Source organism: Pipistrellus kuhlii, unplaced genomic scaffold (assembly GCF_014108245.1).
Source record: "Pipistrellus kuhlii isolate mPipKuh1 unplaced genomic scaffold, mPipKuh1.p scaffold_m20_p_9, whole genome shotgun sequence".
NCBI lineage: Eukaryota > Metazoa > Chordata > Mammalia > Chiroptera > Vespertilionidae > Pipistrellus > Pipistrellus kuhlii.
In genome coordinates this window covers 49,021,437-49,046,841 of record NW_023425595.1, presented here as the reverse complement: position 1 = coordinate 49,046,841, position 25,405 = coordinate 49,021,437, and the positions used below count along the sequence as shown (strand labels likewise).

General features: G+C 41.6%; 1 protein-coding gene across 1 annotated transcript in view; it reads right to left on the bottom strand.

The window, feature by feature from the left end:
• Window positions 1–25,405, bottom strand: part of HEPHL1 (hephaestin like 1) — a 58,388-nt gene that overhangs the window by 9,919 nt on the left and 23,064 nt on the right. The window contains exons 5-14 of the mRNA XM_036427932.2: window positions 24,944–25,198; window positions 23,162–23,330; window positions 20,730–20,869; window positions 20,455–20,586; window positions 18,482–18,693; window positions 15,409–15,559; window positions 11,621–11,833; window positions 8,802–9,015; window positions 4,194–4,333; window positions 1,054–1,194 (exon numbers count right to left, since the gene is read on the bottom strand). Of these exons, the coding sequence (XP_036283825.1) occupies window positions 1,054–1,194; window positions 4,194–4,333; window positions 8,802–9,015; window positions 11,621–11,833; window positions 15,409–15,559; window positions 18,482–18,693; window positions 20,455–20,586; window positions 20,730–20,869; window positions 23,162–23,330; window positions 24,944–25,198 (1,767 nt within the window). The remainder of the gene's footprint in view (window positions 1–1,053; window positions 1,195–4,193; window positions 4,334–8,801; window positions 9,016–11,620; window positions 11,834–15,408; window positions 15,560–18,481; window positions 18,694–20,454; window positions 20,587–20,729; window positions 20,870–23,161; window positions 23,331–24,943; window positions 25,199–25,405) is intronic.

Below are 25,405 nucleotides of genomic sequence, written 5' to 3'. Positions count from 1 at the left end.
CGTCGGTCTGCGGACTGAAGGGTCCCGGGTTCGATTCCGGTCAAGGGCATGTACACTGGTTGCGGGCACATCCCCAGTGGGGGGGGTGCAAGAGGCAGCTGGTCAATGTTTCTCTCTCATTGACATTTCTAGCTCTCTATCCCTCTCTTCTCCTCTCGGTAAAAAAATCAATAAAATATATTTTTAAAAAACCCAAAAACCCAACTTGAGGTCTACCTCCTTTATAAAGCTTTACCTAATTAGTCCTTTTCCTAATTGTTTCTAAGTAATCAATCAGTCTATATGAATTTTCCTTCTCTGGAATTTTTATAAACACACCTAGACATATCCTTAAACTTCTTCACTACTTAGAATTTCATCATGTATAACCCACACTACTGCTGAAATGATTGAGCTTATTTGCTTTTTTTCCTCCCAAACTCATTTGAAGCATCTTGAGAGAATGGTGTGGTTGAGAGTCAGGTTCTAATATCAAACAAACTGGGGTTCCCTCATTACCAATGCACGACCTGGTCACGTTCTTTACTCCTCTGTGCTTTTGTCATTTGTTAAATGGATATAATAACATATTTCATCAATTATAGGATAAACATTTTTCACAATTTAATATCGATATAACTGAAGTCAAGATGTGTTTTTTCAATCAGTGGCATGTTAAAGTTTAATTGGCAGCATGTCTTTCTTTTTTAAGAAACAGATAAATGATGGACATTATAATCAATGGGTTATTATATAATATTATATAATAACCTCATTGAGTTATTATAAGGATAAATTAGTTGTGTTGCTTTAAAATATATAAAGCATAGCATCGGGCACAAGGTTAACATTCAATTTATGTTCGCTATTACCATGTCTTACTACATTTTTAGGTCCCTAATGGACCACAGGACCTCCATAAACATTTGTTCATTGGGTGAATGATGACCTCATATTGGGAGTGACTAGGTGATGGCTGGAACGTATTAATATTAAGATGAGATCAGAAATGATCAGAGAAGGGTTGAGTCTGGTGTCCTCATCAGGATGCAGCAGCTATCGGGGGTAACGTACCTGGCTTTGTCATGGACACTTGGAGTCGCTTCCCACTCTCTGTGTTCTCCACACCATGGGCTGAGATGGAGTAGGGTCGATCGGCTTTGTTCTTAAATATGATCAGGATAGAGTCACCCATCTCAGCATGTATCATTGGGCCTAAAGGCAAAACACAGGTCTGTGTGCATTATTGCTGCTCTTTTCAACATCTAAGTATTTTAGATGTAGGTAGTATTTGGCAAAATAAAATAAATATTAGCTTCTTCATTAGTGTATTTCCTTTAGAGGGCCATATATGTAGAATGAAAGAGCATGTAGTTTTGGCAATTGGACCAATTTGGGCCCAAGTCCTGCCTCCTTCACTTATTAGAGAGGCCTTATAGACAAGGCCTGCCTGAATCTCAACTTCTTCTATAAGATGGGTTTAATGATGCTTTTATCGTAGGATTTAATAAAATAACGTATATAAAGTGCTTATTTCAGTGCACTGAAACACAATAATAAGTGCTTAAATTTCTACTACTGCTTAGACATAATCTTCAGGAAAAGCCATATTCACAATATGAAGCCGTTCAGATATAATCTCCTTGTCTGTAACTTTTGTTAAGTCTGAAATTGTTCACTATCTGGTAAATGGATATAATAATAATAATTAATAATACAATGAAGTAATGTGTATAAAAGGAATCTGAAAGATAAGAACAAAATGTAAATATTTATATGTTGATTTATGATCAATACAGTGATTTCACTAATGCATGCCCAACACTGTTTCTCAATATTTGGATAGCTGAGATGCGCTCTCTTCAGTCCTCATGTATGCACATTTCTGTTAGAAGCAACCAGCCTGTGTGTCAATGGAAAAAAAGGGAAGCCTTTGCCAGCATGACGATGGGATGCCATTGCCCATGCCTAGTGCCTTTTACCTCCTAGTGGCCCAGGCAGTGGGATGGAACCAGACTCCTATTTTGGAAGCACCTGAGACCAGTTCTCTATTTATTCACATTCTTGGGCATTTATTGAATTCTACATTCATGGGGAGATATACTCGTGAAAGGGAGGTCAGATCACACCTATCCATTCATTAAATCATGATTCAGACCATGATTTAAACTGATTTTTCTGAGAAAGACCTAAAATAAAAAATCTATTATTTGTTGGACTATTATTATCATTGGAAGGAAATAGTGCAAATTAGGAAGTGTCTGTAAAAAAATTATAAAGCTAGCAAAGAAATTTTTAGGCATATTTTTAAAAAGTAAGCTCGGTATAATTACAAGTAGGGCATGTGTAGACTAAATTAAAATCAATATTTGTCTGTTCATTACCACTCACATCGCACAGGCTTGCTGCAGTGGTAACAGTGAATGCTTTTGGATTTGTGGCCTGGTGGGTCACAGGGAGCAGTAGTGAGCAGTACTGTGCTTGCCTTGTGCCTTTTGTAACTTCAAGATGCACTCCTCAGGCCCGGAGCAGCCGGGTCTGGTGTGGCCAGGCCCGGAGCAGCAGCTGCCAGGCTGGGAGCGACCAGGCCCGGAGCAGCAGCAGCCAGGCTGGGAGCGGCCAAGCCTGGAGCAGCGGCTGCCAGGCTGGGAGCAGCCAGGCCCGGAGCAGCAGCAGCCACGTCCAGAGCAACTAGGTCGGGAGCAGCAGTGGCCAGACCCAGAGCAGCTGGTTGTGGAACGAACCAGAGCAACAGAGGCCAGGCCCGGAGCAGCCAGGCCCAGAACAGCTCGCTCCTCGCCTGCCCCTGCCCCACGGCTGCCTCTCAGACATGGCTGGAAACTTTTGCGGGAACTTGAGGGTCTGCTGAATCAAGTGATGAAGGCTTAGATCTGGATGTGTTGAGTTAGTATAGCGCTGGGGTGTTGATCTGTGAGCGCCTTGGGTGGGGCCTGGATGAGGCTGGTTGACCTATTTGGAAATGTCTTTTGTGTGAAGTGTATCATTGGGCATGTGGAGGTATTATTGATATGAGAAAATGCTAAGTAACAGATTTACTATCTGAAAAGGGATTTACTATCAGGGAAAGGGAGGGAGGAAGAGACTGAACATAAACTGTGCACCTATGGATGAGGACAATGGGAGATGGGGAGCGGGCGGAGGCTGGGGTGGGAACCTGGTGGAGGGGGGAAGAAATGAGGAACCTTTGTAATAATATGAACAATAAAGATTGATTTAAAAAAAAAAAAAAAAGATGCACTCCTGTCCCTGAGCTGCAGAAAAGGAGTAGGTGGGCCTCCTGTTCCTCTGGCTGAAGTGCTGCAGGACTTGCCTCTGATGGAGTCATTGTTTGTGTCATTTTACTGAGCAGAGTCAAACTGGGGCTCTCTGAGGGGCAACTTGGCCCCCTTGGCAGGACCAGCACGTTGTCTCCAGAGCTCAGTTGACATACACAAGTCTCAAAAGAAGAAACGCTCCCACCGAGGCTGACTTCACTTAGTGTGACAAGCAAGCCTGTGCACCAGTATTAATAGGTGGTGAAGGTGTGGTGTGGCTGGGTGGGGCATTTGGTCATTTATCGAGCTAGCAGCTGTGGGCCCTTATCTTAATATTAAAAAGTACTCCGTAAGTCATGTTAGGCACATAAGTTACCATGTGCCTAAATGGGAATGAATTTCAGAAAGTCATCCAGATTAGTGCTCTGCCTTGAGATCACATCTTCACGATGGGATCAGGTTTTGGGGTTCTCAGGTGGAGAAAGGAAGGAAGGGAAGGAGGGAGGAAGGGAGGGAGGGTTAACTTGATGGCAGGGTCAGGCAGGCTCAGGCGTCAGACAGGCAGAGTGGGTCTAAGGCCATGACCCAAATGGAAATCAGGCCCTTCACCCTGAGCACCCCTCCCACATAAGGGCTTCCTCTTTCGTCAGAATTGTTTTTATGTGTGTTGTTATGGTCCTGTGCACGGGTAATCGAGGACCTGGGAGAAGCTATGCAAGCGCTCTGTCCATTTGACTACGCGCTGGATGGGCTGCGCTCACAGCCTGCTCCCTGAAAGTGGGAGGGCAGGAAGATGTTGCACTCGGCTGAATGCAGGCAGGCTACTCTGTTCCTTTCCTCCATTCTCAGGTGTGAATTTAACGGACCTATGTGAGTGTGAGTGTGTGTGTGTGTGTGTGTGTGTGTGTGTGTGTGTGTGTACGCACGCGTCTGCCATACCCAGCAGTTCTAAGTGCTCCTCTCTTGGTGGCCGGGCTTTGATCTCCACAAATTCTCCATCGGTGTATTCCCTGTAAACCACCTTCTTGTACTGAGAGCCAATCCAGTTTTCAGTGTGGTTCATAAATATATCTCCGTGTCTGCAAGTCAGAAGCAGCAGGAATTAAGGTTGTTAGATGGCAGAAAAACCTTGAGTGCTTCCGAGTGATTCGGGGTGCTCTGGGCAGTGCTTCCCAAACCTCACTGCAGTTAGGATCTCCCTGGGGAGCTGGCCTTTTGGGCCAAGCTGTTGGGGGGTGGGGCAAGGAATCCGAGTAGAAAGCACTCAGCGGTACTGCTGCAAGCAGCCCAGTGCTGGCCCGTGGCTCACTCTTGGGAGCCATTGCTCTACAGCCCTGCTGGGTGCTGAGTAAGGGTCAGGCTCAGTGAGAGACTCCTAAGGGCCCCTTGCGGTTGTAACTTCCTTCTGGTTAGTAACTACCTCACACACATGCCCGTGCGTGCAAACACCCATGCACTCATATTCCTCCAGATTTCATATGTTATCATTCTGTTCCTTGGTATGCTTTCCCACTTTGAAAGATCTCAAGAAAGCCTGTGGTATGTGCATATGCCAAATATAGATACAGTTGATTCTCATTAATCACAGTAGTTTTGTCTTAGAAAGTCACTGCAAACACTGAATTAACAAATACTGAACCACATTCCTTGGGGAAATACAGGGCTGGATTCCATCTCACCTTTGGCCACAATATTTCCAACAACAGATCAATATAGAACCTTTTTTCTGTTTAAACACATCTTGTTTACTATATGCTTCTGATTCATTAACATTGAATTCACAGCTAACAGCCCTGTCACTCAGGTCTGAATGAACTTGTCTAACACAAATATTTTCTCTGTAAGGCCTCTTGGGCATTCAGATACTGTTGGGGGAAGTTTTAAACAGCAAAATCACCAATAAAAAGCATTAAAATGGGGGAGAGGGGGAGTGTTGCTAAATAAACAACAAATAGAACATTTATTTTCAGCATAAAATTGGAGACAAGAAGGGAGAGCATGGTCTTGCTTGACATGAATATCAGGTGACACAAAATTGTTGCCTCCTTATGCATATCTGCAAATGTTCGCAAAGGCACCCCAGAATTTGTTTGGGGGTCAAAAATACATTTTAGTGAACAGGCAAATTCACAAATGTGGAACCCACCAATAATGAAGACTGACTGTATACTTAATCTATCACCAAGATAGACCATCACAAAAGATTTTTTAAAATCTACCAATTTTATCTCTAAACTATAGAGATACGTGAAGCTGCCCACACTCCAATCTAAGCCACCTGCATTAACTGGAATTTTTCCCAATCATCCTCCTGCCAACTACACTCCTCCCATTCCTCTATTCTCTACAATGCAGACAGTGATCCTAAACAATACATTCAACCAAGCCGGTCCTTGTGGAAAGCCTTTTTATGGCTTCCCTCTGCCAAACTCTTTAAATTGGCTCGCATGCCACCACTTCACTCTCTGCCTCTGCCAGCTTCCCAAACCTTGTTTCCCATCACTAGCCCTCACATACTTTATGCTCAGGTCATTCTAAACACTCTAAAAAAAGAAAAGGTTTTATTGAGAGAGAGGAAGGGAGAGGGAGAGGGAGAGAAACACTGATATGAGAACCATTGATTGGCTGCTTCATGCATACCCTCTATGGAGATCAAGCTCAAAACCTGGGCATGTGACCCAACCAGGAATGAACCGGCTACCTCGTGGTGCATGGGACCATACTCAACAAACTTAGCCTCCCCTGCCAAGGCTAAACATTTACTCTCTTGAACACCACATGCCCTCTCCACCTCCAGGCCTCCCATGTGCTGTTCCCTGTGCCAAGAGTGCAGTTCCTGCCACTTCAATTTCTTTATTCCTCATGTTCCTGGTCAAAGATTTCTTCCTCCCAGAAGCTTTCCTTAACCACTTACCCTATCCCTGTCTCTCCCCCAGAGGGGGTTGTGTGCTCCTGTTGTGAGTTCTGGCTGCACTTTGCACTTCCCTCTCATAGTGATTGCCTCACTCAGTGTGCTTGTCCTAATGTCTTCCCCAAGGACCATCAAGTCTGTGTGAGAAGGACCTTGTCTGCCCTTCTCAGCACGGTTTCACCAGCACTTTGCACAATGCCTAGCACACAGTAGGCATTTAACAAATGCACATATACCTTCTACCCTACACTGTATGCTTTCTAAAAAAGGAACATTCCTTCTACTTTTATTTTCCAGGTGTACAGTAATGCTTGTGGTAGTGCCAAGCACAGACTCTGGAGCCACGCTGTGCTGTTTTCAGCTTTCCTTCCCTGCAAATGGGGTGATAATAATGTGTCTAGCTCCCAGAATTGGAGTGAGGATAATATGAGATAAGATTTGTAATGCACCGAGTCTGACACTTATTAAGCACCATGTAAGCACTTGCTCTATCATTATCTCTTTAGGATGTCCTGTGTGATGCTGAGTCAAAGCTGATCAAGTGTGTTGTGAGGGTCATACCAGGTAGTTTGTAAAAGCCCTAGCAAAATGCCCGGATCACAGTGGGTGCTTAATAGATGGTGGTTATTATCTTGAATCCCGGGTTAGTTACATTATCTGCATGTCAATCAGGAATGCTAGGAATTAAACTTTATTGCTCTATTGCAACTGAAGTTCTGTTTTCAAATTCCCTCCCACTGCACAAACCCTGCCATTTTTGCTTTTTGAGACCCTGGTGTGTTCTTAGGAAGCCCCAGGGAAAGACTTCCTGTACCCAGTGGTGGTTTGGAAAAAAACAGATGTGTGCCATGTGATGGCCTTGGGTCAAAGGGCAGAGAAATAGCAACTGGGGAATGGAAGGGACCTTTATTCCAGGTTCATATTGACAGGGGTACCACAGAGGTGCCAGTAGGGGAACTTGTTTCATTTCTGTTCTGTTATTTTATCTACGAATTGTTTGTACTTTGAACATGTGAACATACTTTCATTTTACTTTGCTTTTATCTATTTATTTGTTCATGGACAATATCCAGAGTGGCAGAGGCAGAGTGCAAGTACACTCAGCACCTGCTCTCCTTCTGTATATCTTGGGAGACAATCCCAGAGGAATGAAGCTAGAACTTCCTGCCAGCCCAGAGGGATGGAGATGGAGGTCCGGATCTTAATACTGAAATTACACCGAGTTTCAAGAAAATAAAGAAGGCTATGTATCTTACACGCTCATGAGCTAAACTTGTACATGCAACACAATTAATTCTTTAGTTATGGCAGCCATGTAAAGGAATAATCGTTTTTTTATAAAAGGCCAAATTAGCATTCATTCCTATTCCAATGCATCGACATCAGTTCTTAGCTTGCATTGGCAGCACGGGTATTGCAGGAGAGGGGTGTCTGGTTTAACAAATGGGTTATGGAATAACTGGATTAATTTTAAGTCATCTTGTCCCCGAGGCAAATCTTTTTTAAATGTAGATTCATTTTGTTTCTTCAGTTATCCATAAGGTGGCACTGTTATACTCTCTTTTCCTGGAGTCTGAATCCTCAAAACAGGTCAACCAGGTAGAAGAGAAACAACATACTGGGTCAGGAACAGCTGTGCTTAGAGGAGTTTGAGTGCGGCATAGCCATAGGATAAGTATGAGGAGTGTGGAAGGGAGGGGAGAAGGAAGGATGATAATAAAAAAACAAGAGAACAGGCACCAAAGTCAACATGTCCTGGTATTTGTCCTTCAAAAAGGTCTGTGTTCAATTCCAGCCCTCCCAGCGACCAGTTGGGCGATTTTAACTCTCTGCATGGAAGTGTCCAAGTCTGTATTGGGGGGGGGGGGGGGGGTAGGGGGTGGGGTGCGGAGGCAGTGATAGCCCAACAGAGGGAAGCTGAGAAGTGGGAGGAGATGAACTTTGGGGGAGAAAGCCTGCAGGTCTGAGCCTGACACATACCTGTCTACCTTGTCTGACTCTACCGCAGTGCATCCTGGGGGCTTAGGAGGACCAGGGCTCACCAGCCTTCAGGAGCTCGAGCCTCGCTGATGCTTTGCTGCTTAGCATGACTGACCGCACTTTCATGCAAAAATCAGTTTTGCAGACTTCTGGGTATAGGGCCCCGTAGAGAAGACCTGCTCCTCCATCCTCCACTGGCATTTCTGCCTGCTGCTGGGTTGTCTCCCACCCGGGTCAGCACTTGCTCAGTGCCCCCCCCCGCCTCTGGCCCCCTTCCTCTCGGTCCTCAATCTACACCCTCTCTGCACCTTTTGTCTTCTCAGTCCCACGATCCCTGGGATCTGCCCCATTCCCCTACATCCTTTCGCTCTACACGCTCACTCAAAGTCACTGTCATTGTCACAGCCACACGTGGACCAGCCCCGCTGGCGGAGGTGTGCTGAGCCCGCCCGCGGAGTGCCCTCCAAATGACCTCAGGTGCCCTTCCCGGGATGGAGACCGGCAGCTTCCTTCATCTTTTGTGCTCACAGTCAAAGTCTCTGACAGACTGTGCGGGCAAATACCAGGGCGGTTTCTGAGGTTTCCACATTTGAAAAAACGTCTACAAGCGCGTGTGCAATCCCACCCAAGAGACTTGGCGGCTTCGCCCGTGGTACCTTTCCCCTCCTGCGTCCAAGTGCTGCTTTTCGAACTCCCAGTTTTTGTTAGGGGCATAATCCCATTCTACCTCTTCAGCGGCGATGTAAAAGGTTCTTATCATCCCGTACGGCTGCTCGGAGGGGTCCTTGTTGCCGCAGCTGCTGACCTCGTATATCTGATTCATGCCTCTGGTGAAGTGGTGCATGGTGGAACAAAACACCCTGAAAATGCCTGGAAGAGAAACAGGCTTGGCATTGGGTGTGGTGTCGATTGTGTTTTTTTGTTGTTGTTCTTGGTTTAGGTTTGCTAGCAAACTTACATGTGTTATCCTAAAATCAATAACCGGGAAGGTAGATTTTTTTTTTTTAATGTCAACTGTATGTAATATTTCAAAATCAATGCCCCAGGGAGAAAAATTTACTTGGAATATATTTACTTAGGGGGGGTAAAGGGAAATACCATCTAAAATAATTCATTTGCAACAGAAAAATAAAACTTGTGAAGTTGCTGCCTAGAAGTGATTTACCTGGGTCTTCCCTGTTGAGCACACCTGTTAGAAGATAGTACTTCTGGGAAATCACAGCTGGGGATGATTATCTTAGCCCAGCCCAGATGAAACAGAACTAATTACCTGTAAGATTAATATCCTAGACAAAGTTCAAATGAGGACACATTTCCAAAGCCACCTATTTGCCCTAAAGGATTTCATAAACTATAAAGCACAACACACATATAAGGTATTATTAAAACCAAACATATATTTCATCAAGCCTTTGAGCCAACGAGATTCTCATTACCGATGATAGGTCTACATTATGCCAGATGAAAAGCAAAAAAATAAAAAGTCAACTAGATCTCCCCACATAGGGCCAAAATTCATATATGATTGAGATTATGTAATTTTTAAAATGGATTCTCTAGATGCATTAGCATCAGGTAGATATATGTTAATTGAACTCAACATAAAATCATATAAAACAAAATTCTTGGGAGATATTTACTGTTAGATCAATAAATCTTCTCTTCCTCTAGTAGAGTCTGTTCTTAGGGGTGAGTAATTACTGTAGCTTTCATTATCTATGATGCATAGAGAGAATTTTTGTCATGCTACGTATGTCTAAATACTAAGTTATCCCTTCGGGATGAGCAAAAATTGTTGGTTCAGTGGCTACCTTAGAACCCTCAAGCCTCTGGTGAGTACCTTCATGAGGAAGAAACCACAAGGGAAAGCACCTGTGAGGACAAACTTGGAAAGAGCTTCTTCTGCATATGTTGTGTTCTTTGTGTTCTTCAGTAGTCAAGGAATTATCTTCTCTCAGAACAAAGAGGAGTTTATGGTCTTTTTTGTGGTGATGGTTTCAGAGATGTGTACGTATCTCCAAACTAGTTCATTTGTAGATATTAAATGTGTACAGCTTTTTGCATATCAATCAGACACCAATAGAGTGATTTTAAAGAAAATAAAATGTTTGAGTTGCAGACTATAATCTACTCTGCCCATGTTTGGGGCATTCTTTTGGCTGATAGACGAGGGACAGGAATTGGGGACATGACCAAGCTTTTAAGCAGCCACAGATTTATACTTACCACCAAACATAAACCGGAAACCATTATCATAAAGCTCTTTAGAAGCCTGTAGAGCACATGAGTAATGGCATGTAATAAGTAGCCATGTCTCTAAAATTATCCCAGCCAGCTCTAGCTTTGAATGTCTGTTTTAATGGATTAAAACTATTTGGCGATTCTCTCCCCTCCTCTTTTTGGTTTTGGAGTATGTTAAAAACAAAATTCATTGTGCCCAAGGCATCCTTTGGTTTGGGTGATTCATAATTGAACAATTACATTAAAAGAGAAAGGTTGAATACTAGATGTTTACAAGACACAGATTATGGAGTTCCTACTCTCAGGCAATTATTGGGCAAAAGTTGTGAAACCCAAATCTCAAGTTCTTAACCAATGGCACCAGGAGGCACCTACACTGCAATTTCAGTGTTAATTAAAGAAGTAAACATCCATTCATGAAGGAGGTAGAGTTGGCAAGAACTCATCTTGAGTAGCATATTGGTTTCTTTTGAAAGCTAATGAAAATGTTGGGTGTAGAAACATGTTGAAAGCCCATAGCACTTGCTATCCTTACTTTTTATGCAACAGCAAGCATATGCTGCCATGTATTGCTCTGTATCTCTTAAAAAAGTGCCCTGAGTACTTAATTGGCTTAGGAGTCTCTAAAAGAAAAGATGAGGAGTGCAGGCACTTCAATGGGCCTTCCATGGACTTCAGGCCCAGTGCAGCGTATCCTCTGGGGAAACCAAAGGCGCCCAACAGAATGAAAATAGAGAAGCCCCTAAATAAGTCATCAAATGGGAAAGTATCAATCTCTAGAGAAGGCAGACCAGGCCATGTCCATAACCTAGAAGCCCCCCCTGGGCTGTTCATACCTGGTAAGATGCTTCAGAGTAGCAACTAAAATGATGTTTGTGGTTAAAGAGAAACTATTAAAACAACAACAACAACAACAAAAAAAAAACCTGTATTCTTTTTCGGGGATAAATTATTCATGGATATGAATCAAAAGCATGCTTCTAGGATTTGTGCAGCAAGGTTATTTAGAGGACTCGCACTTCTGCTTTATGGATGTTATTTTAGATGCTTCTCCTTTTCCTTTATGCTATATGTTTGGAATAAAACAGGATTCTCTGATTCTAATCAAGACTGTACCTATTTCTACACACCCCAAAGTGCCCAAATTTGATGAATGTTTTCTAAGAAAGAACCCGAAGAGTATATGCCTGAAGATAGAAACTTGGTCACCTGGGATGACTCTGCCAAGTTTTACCTGCGTGGTCTGGCTGCATGAATGCCGTTGTAGCCATGTGAGGAAACAGGGCCAGGGTGTCACGGTGAGTGCCTCGTAGGTGGATGGTGTTGCCTTGAAAATAAACTCCGTGCATGTCGGTGTCAGTGCCCATTCCAATCATATGCCAGGAAACTCTATCCTTTTTGCACATGGTAAGGCCTGGCTGGTTGCCGTACATATATCCATTAATAGCTAAATGGAAAGAAAGACGTAGTCAGAGCCCACTATAATTTGGTAGAAATACTGAGAACACATAATCTTAAATGAAAGCTTATCAGTATGCATGGGGGTGGGGTGTTCAAGTGTTCAAACTCTCTACAGAAGATCCTTATTATCAGAGAATAATAGTACTGGGGAAAAGTCATGGTGAATCAATTTCAAATGGAAACTGAAATGAACAATGAATAATACAATATACGAAAACTGTGAAAATGTTATATGTAATAACATATACACAAGGGCATGCGTGAATTATAAGAATTAATAAGGAATAAATCAGGTTGTGTTCTGGCATCCTTTTTTTCTGATAAGATTGTTTGATGGTTAAATGATATCTTTCATTTTCAATTTTAATTTTGCAGATTATAAAGAGGATCATCCTTGTAAAAAATATTTAGGGACTTTATCAATTTCCCCAAAGTCTTCCCTAAAACTTAAAAAAAAAAAAAAATAAATATATATATATATATATATATATATATATATATATATATATATTATTGATTTTTACAGAGAGGAAGAGAAAGGGATAGAGAATTAGAAACAATGATGAGAGAGAAACATTGATCAGCTGCCTTCTGCACAACCCCTACTGGGGATCGAGCCCACAACTTCGGTACATGCCCTTGACTGAAATAAAACCCAGGACCCTTCAGTCCACACGCTGATTCTCTATTCACTGAGACAAACCAGTTAGGGCTTCTCTAAAACTCTTGATATGAAAATCATTTTATTTTGAGATTCTTATTCTGTCATCTCCCTTTAAAATGTCTTTTTCTCAGTTATTAACTCATATATATAATTTTGTCAGATCCTTATTTGTCAATGCTTGGCATTTGATTCTAGAAGATATCAGACTTTCCTTTACTGACTTCATGGATCCTACATCATTTGAAAGATTTGCAGTTAATTGACATTATATTGGCTATTGTGTCAGTGGAGATGAATTTGGGGGGGGGGGGGGGGGGCCTAGGGAGGGTGTTGAGGAGGAACACTAATTTTATAAGAAGGTAGTCTTTGGGTAAATAAGTTTGCCCTATAGTAACTTTTCCTATCTCAGTAAAATAATTTAAAGAACTTAGAGTACTTCTTTTTTTTTTTTTTTTTTTTTTTTTTTTTTTTAAATATATTTTATTGATTTTGTACAGAGAGGAAGGGAGAGAGATAGAGAGTTAGAAACATCGATGAGAGAGAGCCACCGATCAGCTGCCTCCCGCACACCCCCCACTGGGGATATGCCCACAACCAAGGCACATGCCCCCGACCAGAATCGAACCCGGGACCCCTCAGTCCCCAAGCCGACGCTCTATCCATTGAGCCAAACAGGTCTTGGCAAAAGAACTTAGAGTACTTCTTACTTAGATGTGAATGCCATTTGTATCTTCAGAAATGCAAACTGTTTTTATCTTTTACATCAACCCCAAGGTATTGATATTGGCTACCTGGAGCAGTGCATAGAGAATTTACAAAGTACATTCTCACTCTGGGGTGGAGGAAGGGGGAGAGGCCGGGGTGAGGGGTGAGGGGGGAAATGAATGCCATGACTGAACAGCACTGTCTGAGGGCAACTGCACATAATTATATCTCATGCTTGATGTCCATTAGAGAGATCAAGATCCATCCCTGCTCCCACTCCTTACTAATGCCCAACGTAAGAAAAAAAACAAAAAAACAAACAAAAAAACACACACAAGTGCTATACCCTGCATGATCTTCTGTTATAATCCCGTTCTCAAACAAAATTACTTCTTATTTCTGTGTCTGCAGAACCAGTGGCGGTTGGTAATTTTCCTCAGATATCTAAGATTATTGGTAGAAATTCCAAGAAGCCCTGGGACTTCTGAGAGGGAACATATCAACTTCTAAGAAAAGAATCTTTGATCATGCTTTGCAAATAAATTATCTAAATATAATTTAGATAATATAAATTATCTGAATATCAAAGAGATATCATTGTAATAACTTGATCCTTGGCTGGCTGGTGAAGAGTCTTCTCTTGCTCGGGAACTCTACTTTAATGGCTCTCTTTCTGGGACATTCATTCATTCATTTGTTCATTCATTCAGCAAACGTCTTTGAATATAGACTATAGAATAGGTGCAATGCAAAGCATTGTATACCATGTGAGAGGTACTTTCTCTTTGGTATTGTTGCCACCTTTCTTCTTCCCACTCCATGCAAGCAAGACTGGAGAGATAATTTAATTCATCATTAATGTAAAATTTAAATCAAAATACATGATTTTCCTTGAACTTTGCTTTTTTAAAAAATATATATTTTATTGATTTTTTACAGAGAGAAAGGGAGAGAGATAGAGAGCTAGAAACATCGATGAGAGAAAGAGTCATCAATCAGCTGCCTCTTGCACCCCCCTACTTGGGATATGCCCGCAACCAAGGTACATGCCCTTGACCGGAATCGAACCCGGGACCCTTGAGTCTGCAGGCCGACGCTCTATCCACTGAGCCAAACCGGTTTCGGCTGAACTTTGCTTTTAAAATAACACAGTCTGCATGTCCAAAATAGGAAAACATATTCTCATTGCCAAACCAGGATGGGGCTGGATTTGACATGGCCCATGAGGTTGTTGAATGTTTTCTATAGACAGGCCTCTCATGATAAGTTTCATTTGCCACTTACTAAGGAATTGCTATGTTTCCTCATTTCTAGTTTTAGTCCCTCCCTCTTTTTTTATTGGCTACTAGGCAGATTGAAAACAAACTTTGTATTGAGTTATAACAAAGCTTTTTGTAGAAGATGATAATGAAAATGCATTACTCCATGCTTTCTATTGGAAACTGTTAGCATGGAGCATCCAGGACCTTAGGAATCTGTGAGCTAGGTGCTGTGAGTCACTTGGAACCTTGGACTTCCTTGTGGGGGAGGGAGATTAAGGGCTGCTTTATTATTTTCTCATAATGCCTTACAGTCAATAAATAGATGTTTATTTATAGACAAGCAGGTTAGCACCTTTATCTATGTCACAGTGTTTGTTTTAGGCATTTATTTATTTATTTATTTATTTATTTATTATTTATTTATTTTGGCTGCACACTCTTGCAGGCATTTGAGTTTGGACTCTTGCAGGGAAGGTGAATTAAGTAATTCCTCCTAAATGAACATCTGGAATAGGAATGGTTAGAATTTTTCAAGTTAACCCTTTAGACAGACACCCATACAACTTGATAAGAGCTCCTTTGCTATATAGTGCTTAGATCCAGTTATCACTGGGGTTATCAGACTTAACACTATCATCACGAAATCAAGGGAGGCATTTGTCAGTGATTTGATACAATTAAGATGCACTGTGACCTTTGCAAGTTCTAATTCTGTGTTGCTTCATCTAAGGCTGACAAAGTGTTTTAGACTTAAGATCACAACCTCTCCGGGAGATACTGAGGGTTCCCGATACCTTGTGAGGCTGAAGCCATGAACTAATTTACTCATCCAAGAACACCAAAAATTGAGACTGTTAAAAGCATGCCAAAAGTTTTCACTTCAAACGCAATGGCACCTGTTCTTTCCAGGGGAGAAGTCATTGTTCATACCATGCATCCGATTAGACTTCACAAACTCCTTGTCCTCTTTGTCAACACTGGAGGGACGCAGGGTAAACTTCTGAATGTTTTCATCCAGGTACCTGCTCAGATTCTCATCAAAGACTGTGAATAGTAGGTAAAACTCCTTGTCTATTCCTTTCTACAGAGAAGAAAGAAATGAATATATAAAAAGTACAACTTGGAGAAATTCTTAGCTCGGTTTCACTTTCAAAGTTAACACAAAGTAAACAAGAATCAGCCTCAGCCATAGATATTTGGGGTAATATAGTAAATCAGCATTCTGAGGATGATTCTGATAAATTTATTACACTCCCCCCAAAATTTGTCATTCTCATTAATTCCTTCTCCTTTTCCAGGTGGGAAATAAGACCCTGCTCAGGAGACTTTCTACCTGTGGTACTGCTATGGTCAGCGGGTCCTCACTGTCTTACTCTCCTGACCGTGGCTTCAGTCTCTCTTTCTTCCTGATTTCAGGCCCTCATACTCGCCCCCCTGCTTACTGCAACCACGCTCACACCAACCTCGCTCATTCCCCCCTCAGGGCCTTTTCAAGGGCTGTTCTTACTGCCTAGAAGGTTCTCCCAGGTTTTGCTTGGGTCACTCCCTAACTGCATCCAGTTCTCTGCACAAATGTCACCTCCTCAGGTGCCTTTCCCTGATACCCTGTTTAAAACAGTCACTCACCTTCCACCCTGCCTTCAAACTCACTCACTTTACCTTACTTTGCTCTTCATAGCACATTTCTCTACCTTAAATTTTATTGAATATTAATTTTTTATTAATATTTTATTAAATATTAAATATATTTTATTTATAAACTTATATATTTTTATTGTTTTCTCACTGCAATGTAGGCCTTGTAGGAACATTCTAGGTTCCTCTCTGTATCCCAGCTAAACAACAAAAAACAAAACAAACAAACAAACAAACAAAAAAACAGTCTGGAAAAGCAGGCACCCAAAACATGTTTGTGAGTGAAATAATGAATTGAGTTAATCCATGAGATTTTGCTATATTATGTTAACTTGAGTTGGCCTTGAAGGGACTACAGATTACTTCCCATTGTGTATATTCCTAATCCTTCTAGTTGACCATATCTGACCACACAGCATCTCGAATTGATGGAATATGCTTTTCCTTAATGCTGAAACAGAGAGGAGACTGTATTTTCTGTCCCTCAGTGTCTCCTTTCCCTAACAAGCTCCTATCTAATCCACCCTTCATCCTGCTGCCTGCTCCAGAGAGCTCCTCAGCAATGCCATCTGATCACATCTCTTTCCCTCCTGGACAATACAACCTAAACTCACAGTGACCCGGTCCCTGCCCGTCTGTACTGCCTCAGCTCCTGGCATTTTCCTCCTGGCACTTTGACCAAAGAGAGGCCTACCTTCTCGCACCAATCTGAGCGTGCTGTGTTCTGGAGGTCTCTGTCCTTCATGCATGTATCCTGTAACTTTGATGGTCTGCCACCCTAATGCAGCCTCAAGGGCCAGCTTAGCAGTCCCATCTCTGTGACGCTTTCCTAACACCTATGGAAGATGTGGATACTGCTTGCTTTACGCTTGTACTGTACCTGTACACTTAACTGCTTTAATCGCATGGTGCTTTAGCAGGCAGAAATTTAAGATAATGGGCTATAGAAAGAAACAATGTAGGCTTGAAATTTTTCAAAATAAAATATAAAAATTTGAGGGGAGCAAAGGGGTCACAAGTATATTAAAGATTATGGGTTATGGAAACAGGCAGGCCTAGATTCTAATGCCATTGTTTTTTTCATGATTTTATGTAAATGGACTGACCATAAAAGGTATGTGGCTTAGGTAACAACTCCCAGAGAATAGTTATAAGACACTTCTAGCAAACCTCAAAGTTACCATTGAATGGATGCAACAGGGACAAAATTAGAAGTACCTAACAAATTGTTTCTGGCACACTATGTTTTTGGTTCAGGTATTTAGCTAATAGAAATCAGGGTAGTGTATTGATAAAAGGCCAAAGTTGGATGCTCCAAGTTCCATATTCTGCTGACTATCACTGTTTACTAGGTGTGTTTCCTGGGATATCATTTAATGTATCTGAGCCTCAATTCCTTCAGCTTTAAAATAAGGATAGTCACTCTGCTTCACCTTATATGATTGTTGGGGTTCAGTATAAATATTCACTCTTATTGCACAAGCATTATTGAGGATCATTTGGGCCAGGGACACACTGAATCTCTAATACAGACTTCCAGGATTGGTCCTTTGCACGGGGAAATGAGAATTCGAGGCAGACCAAGACACTTTATGTCCTATACTTAGAAGTCCCTGTAAGCCCAGAAGTGGGTCCATACAATGCAAACATTATAACTATACTATTTAACTAAATAGTCTTGCTATTTCTGATTGGTGAAATAATTTCAAATGGTTAAATGACTGGACTTTCCTCTTTTTATCAGTGCATTTAATAGCATGCAGTCATGGCTTGGAATGCTATGTTTTGCCACACTAACCAGTGCAACCATTCAAGCCTCTAAGGTGGAACTTGCCAGAAGTTATGTATATGTTTCTTGTTCTTTCATCCAGAGTGATTAACTTCCAGTTTGTAGTGAAGAGTTAACAGTGGTTCTCACTTAGCCCTGGCTGCTCATTGGAATCACCTGGAGATTCGATGGATTGGTCTGGAACACATGAAAAAAAAGGTGTTTAAAAGCTCTCAGGTGATTCCAATGGGTGGCCAGGCTTGAGTAACCTTGTCCAAGAAGAAAGGATCCCAATTTGCATTCCATGTAAATCTCAGAAGATTCTACAATCAAAGCAATGCACAGGGAGAGACCCACCAAACCCCAGCCAACAAGCAGAAATCCTGGGGTTCTGGGTGGACATCTGTAACTCAGGAAAGTCAGATGTAAATTTACAAAAAAAAAAATTAGAATTCCCATTGTGTAGAAGTCAATTTCAAGAGGAAGAAGGGGAAATTGCTTTTTGTAACCGACTCTTTATTATGATCTAATCTCTAACCATATTGCTGATTTTTTCTACATAAAATCCTGAGAAGAACTTGGTAACATTTGTTGACTTACCTGTGTCCCATCGGCATTGAGAGCACCTTTTTTACAGACTAGCAAAGGCCCTACAAGGCCAGCGCTAGTGTCCTTGATTGGCTCAACTGCTGAGAAGTACAGGTAGGTCAGACAGGGAGGATCACCGGCTGTTGGGCTTACGCTTTCAGGCACTGTCCACCTGTACGTGAAGGTTTCACCTGGCTTAACATGTGCCCCTGGTTTCACAAATCCTGAGGAGATAAATGAAACAATTACTTGAAGCAACAACCAGGAACATTATTAAACTTGTCAGGTTGGGTCTTCTAGCCCAGAGTGTCCCTCTCTGATAGGTTTTGCAGAACAACAGTTGATTTTGCTTATGTATCTATCAAGGGAAGCTACAGCCACAGCATTCTGTTTCATGAGGTAGAAGCTTCTATCAAAGGATTGCCTTCTTCATAGATCACATTTATTATTTTCATAGATGCTATTCTTATTCAAATATTTAAAAAGTAATAGTTGCCCGTTTAGCAATTAAATGTAACCATAAAGTGTAGCCATATTTTACATTTGGCCCAGCAAAGTATACCCCAAAAAGTTAATCAAAAGGCCTATCTTTGAAGAGCTTGAAATCTTGAAGGTTGAACTAGAAAATAATCCAAGTAACTACAAGAAAAGTTCAAGGCTGCAAGGCTGATCTGGAATGCAAACCCTGGGCCGTTCAATTGTAAAGACTGTGCACTTAATCCTCACATTACACGGCAATGAACACATTGAATCTCTCCTGCTAGACAGAGCCACTCTGCCTCTTGTTCAGGGCTTTGCAAAAAAAAGGTGCCCTAAAAGTTTACTGAGTTAAACAATAGAAAATATTGACATTTAGGTCGTCACTTTTTTTTTTTTTTTTTTCTGGACGCATACAAAAAGTCATTGTGAGCATTTTAACCAAGGAAGAGAGTGCAGGTACAGGAGATACTACAGCAGGGAGGGCTAGGGTGAGCCTAGGGAGGAGGAAGTCTCTCTCCATTCCTTCATCCTCTATCCTCCTCATCACCCCAAAGCCAGCTCTCGATAGGCCTGGCCTCACACTGGGACATGAGGAGGTAGCCTAGACAGCCATGAGAAGCTTTCGAGGAGACCTGGAGCTTCCCAGGAGCAGAGTCATGAAGGAAAGGACACTTCTTGCAGCCGCGGGGCAGAAGCTGCCTTCCTTACTCACAGAGAGCCTGTGTCACCTACTCTGTGATGGGGAGAAGCCATCGATGATGGTAAGCACACAGTACAGTTTTAAATAAATATTTTGGCCGGAGCTGGTTTGGCTCAGGGGATAGAGTGTCAGCCCGCTGACTGAAGGGTCCCAGGTTCGATTCCAGTCAAGGGCAGGTACATTGGTTACAGGCTCGATCCCAGGCTCTGGTTGGGGCATGCAGAAGGCAACCAATCAATGTGTCTCTCTTACAACTGTCTCTCCCCCCTTCTTCCACTCTAAAATTCAATGGAAAAATATCCTTGGGTGAGGATTAACAAAAAAAGTAAAATAAATAAATAAACAAACAAACAAGTAAACATTTTGTTGGTAGATTTGGAGCAAAGACCATGTGTAAAAATTTGATGTAAACAAAACATTTCCCCCTCATCCCACACCCACAGAATTCCATGTAACCTGCAGTAGAAAAGTTATTCGCCTTAAAGAAGTGGGGGTGACTGTGCAAGTGGCTTGCTTTGAGATTTATTACATTACTAAGGGGAAAAAAGGAATTAACGTTTCCTAAGAACCTACTGTGGGCCAGACTCCATCCTGAATTCTCTGCATTGCTTCCCAAAGCCCTGTGAGTTGAGTGCCATTATCTGCATTTGATGGGTGAGAAGAATAAGGTTTAGAAAGTAGAAATAATTGCCCAAGCTCACGGAGCTGATAAGTGAAGGGGACCAGGATTTGAACCTGTTCTGTCCAGTTCTAAGTCCTTTGCATATTCATCCTGTTTCCTCCTTAAGCTGAGGCTGAGACTTACCATCTATGTTTGGGGCTGCATCAGAGGCCTTGTCATAGACGACACCATGGGGCAAAATACTGTAGACTTTGTCAGCTTTGTTGGCAAAGGTCACTAACAGGGTATCACCCACCTCTGCCCTGATGACTGGGCCTGAAAAATAACAACAACACAAAAGGATGAAAAATCGAGAGATGTAAATATAGGCAAGAGAAGAAGAGTTATTCCAAGTAGATGCACATGACTTACAACATCTCCCCTCCCCCATTCAAAAAATGCCAGTGGTTTTACTCTACCAAGAATTCCAAGATGGGCTTCTTCCTCAGAGAGTCTCTTTCTTCGTGTGAAAGTTGCATCAACATACTCTATATATTGAGCCTTCCAATATTTTCCTCCTATTCTATTGTCCCCTTGGGTGAAGTAGAGCTCAGAGTCACTGTGGAGAGAGTAGGAACCTGACTGAGAACACATCTCTGATATCTAGGAACTGCCTTCATTATGGAGCTTGGTTTTGTGATCTTCAGCCCATTCACCCACCCATCTCCCAAGAAACAACAAAACAGGCTTCAACCAATTCCCAGGAATAGTCAACCAGCCTTAAAAGTCATTGAAAGCTGGATGATGCGCAAGCTCATTTCTCTCTTAGCCACTGCACTTCTTCCCCAAAGGTCCAGCAACCGAAGAAGAAGGCACAGGTAACTCCTTACTGACCAGTATTGGAGTTGTAGAACAGTGTCCTACAAAGTAACAAAGAGCTAACTGATTTCTTTGCAGAATAAGCAACCCTCTCTCTCTTGCTGATGTCAATATGAATATCTCTGCATAGCGTAAGCTCCTTGATTAAGGAATGGAGTATCTAGTTAATCAAATTGTCTAATTAAAGGAGAGTTATTATAGAAGCTACATACATGAAATATAATACTACTTCAAAGTTATGAAATATAATACTATAATTCTGACTAGTTCTAACTCTATATTATCTTATTTCTGTCAATGGTACCATCCCTCTTGTGGTCACACAGGCTGTTTATTACTCCCCTTATTTTGTTTATTGGTAACCTTTTAATGCACCCTTCCTATTCAGCACTTTTTTTTTTTTTGCATCTTTTTCTTTCCTTTCTTTCTGCTGCCATGACCCAGTTCGTGTCCATATTACCTGTGTTTGGATTATTATATGAACCTCTAAGTCTCCATCCTCTATTTCACATGGGCTCACTCAGTTTTTTTCTGAAACACTGATCTCCAAAATGGCAATTTGTACTGTCCAATACCAGTTTCAAAATTATCATTGACTTCCAATTGCCAATCAAATGAGGGTTAAAGGACCTCTGCAATTGATATCCAGTTTATTTTGCCCCAATTCTCTCTATGTAAATGCCTACTCACCTATGCATATCCCCCTCTCCAGTCATTCCGGTCTAATCACTCTCTCTTGCATAGAAGGTGCTGCATGAACCCCTACATCTAAAATTTCACTATTGTGTAACAAAGTCTGTCATTCTTCGTGGCTCTGCTTAGGTCCTGCTTCCTCTGTGAAGGGTTCTGTCTCTTTTAGTTCTCTCTGAATGCCCAGAGAACTGACTGAACAACTCCCTCCTATTTGTAACTGACAGTTACCTCTCTTCTGTGTATTCAGATTCTTTCCTCACCTTAGGGTGCAGACATTGTCTGAGATCATCTTGCATCCTCATGTCACTTAGTGTATGTTGTGCTTTCATTATTACATTAAATATCAATTGAATACAGCTTAATCTAACTTCAGATTTTAAAAGGTACTTCATACTCTGTAAAGCTTCTAAGACACAATTTTCAAGACTAATTCTCATTATTCTGTTTATTGAGAAATACTGGTCAATAGAGAATGTTGATATTATACTTTTTCATATATGGTTCACACACATTCTTTAAACAAGGATCAAGTGCATCAAGCAGTTTGGTGGAAGAAATGAATGAATGAATGAAATCTGCATTGGAAAAAACAAAGGGTATCTTATTGATCAATAAGAGAATTAAAAAAAAAAAACATTTCCCCAAACAAAAAGGATTATAGGGTAATAGCAGTACTTTTTGGTATTACAATGTACATTTTTAAATGCTGTCACAGGCATCAATGCATGTGATTCTACAATAAAAAGTTATAGGAATCATCAACAACTCAATAAGCCATTAGATTCCATGTTCTATGGGAGCCAAGAGAGAAAATTATCAATTATGACTCAAGACTCAGGCCTCACTTAAGAGGTGACATTAGTGCTAGATTTTGAAGGAAATTGGCATTTTACTCTACAGGGAGGCTTATATCAGGCTGTCCTCGAACCAAAAAGGGTAACCTTCCTTGCCAGGTCATCTCCATTGAAAGAGTCCTGTCTTACTCCCTTTTCAAAACTGTCTGCTCCATAAGTTCAGAGAGGCTTTGTTCAGTTTTCTGTCAGTTGAGTATTGCTCATGGCACTTAGCACTCTCATTTGCACATAGTAGGTGCTCAGGAAATGTTTGATGACTGCATGAATGAATCTGGTGTTTTGATTTGGCCTTAAAATTGTGAAGCAATAGTCTGCCAGCTCTCAGCAGTATATCCAGGGCTCAGAACTCCTTAAGTGGTATCATTATGTCATCTCATAAGGTGTGCTCATAAGAGCGGTGCTAGGAATATGAATGAGATCTCAGGGAAAAGGCCAACAGGTGCCGCTTTTATGAGAGGCTCAGAAACACCATCAAAAAAGCTTACCTGCCAGAGGCATTTAGGGCAAGACCACTGAATCTGTCATAACCTTGAGGACCATAATCCCAAAGAATTTTTTCAGCTGCTATAAAGTAGCGCCTCTGTGGACCATTCATCTTGGGATGAGAAATATCCTTTTTGCAGTTACCAACGTTGTATTGCCCCAGCATACCAGCTGCAGAACAGAGGAAAACCATCAGCCAAGGTATAACTGCTAACAAAATAAATCATACAGAAAAAGACTGATATATTTGACTTCATGAAAAAACATTTAAAACTTTTGGATAGCCCTAACCAGCGTGGCTCAGTGGATAGTGTCCCAGTTTTTATTCCAGCCAAAGGCACATGCCTGGGTTGCAGGCTCGATCCCCAGTAGGGGCATGCAGGAGGCAAGGGCTCAATCCCCGGTGTGGGGCATGCAGGAGGCAGCCAGTCAATGGTTCTCTCTCATCATTGATGTTTCTCTCTCTCTCGTGCTCCCTTCCTCTCTGAAATCAATAAAAATAAATAAATATATTTTAAAAACAACAACAAAATCTTTTGTACAGAAAACAGGACAATAAAACAAATTTAAAAATAAAGGATAAACACAAAACTTTGTTCTTCTTTGTCGCTGTGTAATATTCCATTATAAATGAAACCATATGGTATAGTTTTGATATTTCCATTGACCTAAAGGGTATTATGCTAAATGAAATGTCAGACAGAGAAAGAAAATACCGTATATTTTCACTTACATGTGGAATCTAAAAAAACAAAACAAAATAAAACAAACAAGCAAAACAAAAAACAGACTCATAGAAACCAAGACCAAAGAGATGGTTACCACAGGGGAGAGGGTTGGGGATGGATGAAAAGATTAAGGAGAATAATACAGTCGGTAATATTGTGGTAAATTTGCACAATGACAGATAAATACTACCACTGATTATATCTCTAGTGTGCCTATAGATCTAGAAGGACTCACTATTGCCTTCTAGACACAGTCCCACCTCCTTACCCTTATCTTTTAAAACTGCTCTTACAGGGGCCAAACTGCCTCTCTAGGCTTCTCTCTCATCACACCTCAAGCATGGGTCCAGCTAAGTAAAGACCTATACGTGGTTCCAAAGAACCAGGACCAAGTCATTCAGCAGGCTTTTAAGCCAACAAATGTTTACTGCACACCTTTCATCAGATTTTGCATAAAAGGGAGAATGTTCTAACAGAGCAGCCCAGAAATGAAATTTAAAAATAGATCCTCCAAAGGAAATTGAAGAATGAGATGGGGGATTGATCCAGATTATCTACCAATTCCTTGACAGTGCTAAAAATGTACTATTCTGATTACAGCTGCTCATAGAGAACATGTTTTTCCCAGCCCATGCTGATTCCTCTATCCGGAAAGTCTTCCTTCCCTTCTTCATCTATTCAATTCCCACCCATATTTCCATGCTCAGGGTAGGAGCCAACTCTTCAGGAAGCCTCTGTGATTGCGCTAGAGAAGTGACTATGGCACCCAAAGAGCCTTTATCATTCTGCCTCAAATGTTAGTCATTTTGCAAGTAACTATTAGACTATAGATTCTTTGAGGGGCCATATTTCTTTCAATCACCTCTTACGTGGTTCATAGGGAGGGGATCAACAAATATCTGTTGACATGCTGTCACATAAGCATTGTGCATTTTCCTATATATTTAATATTTAATTAAACATAGCACATAACAGCGGGCACTAACTGAGCACCACTGACCGTGTGGTTTAATTGTTCTAGTCTAAGCTTCTTACACTGGTCTTTTGTCCCTTTACCTTGTAGGTGATCACTGACTTGGCAGGTTATCATCCATTTCCCAGGATTCTCAGCTATCATTTCTGTTGTCAGGAAGGTGGCTGGGAACAGGTTGACAACGTCAGTCCGATGCCCTCGGCTGATGAAGGTGTTACCATAGAAATAGATGGAATGGATGTCTATCTCATTCCCCATCCCAAACAGGTGCCAGGACACTGATTCACCAGTGCACATCTCAGGTTCGGGGAAGTTCCCAAAGAGGTATCCATTCAGGGCTGAAACACAGAAGCACACAAGAGGAATAGTCTCCCCTGCGGAGGCAAGCAGAACCACGGGACCCTGATCATTCATCCTCCAGCGCAGCTGGAAAATCAGCGCAGATCACTGACCGCAGTGACTTTGTGCAGAAAAGCTCCTTTTATAAAACGTAGTCCCAGGAGGAAATGAAAGGTATTAGTCTTTTTGAGAGAAAAGCACTCAAT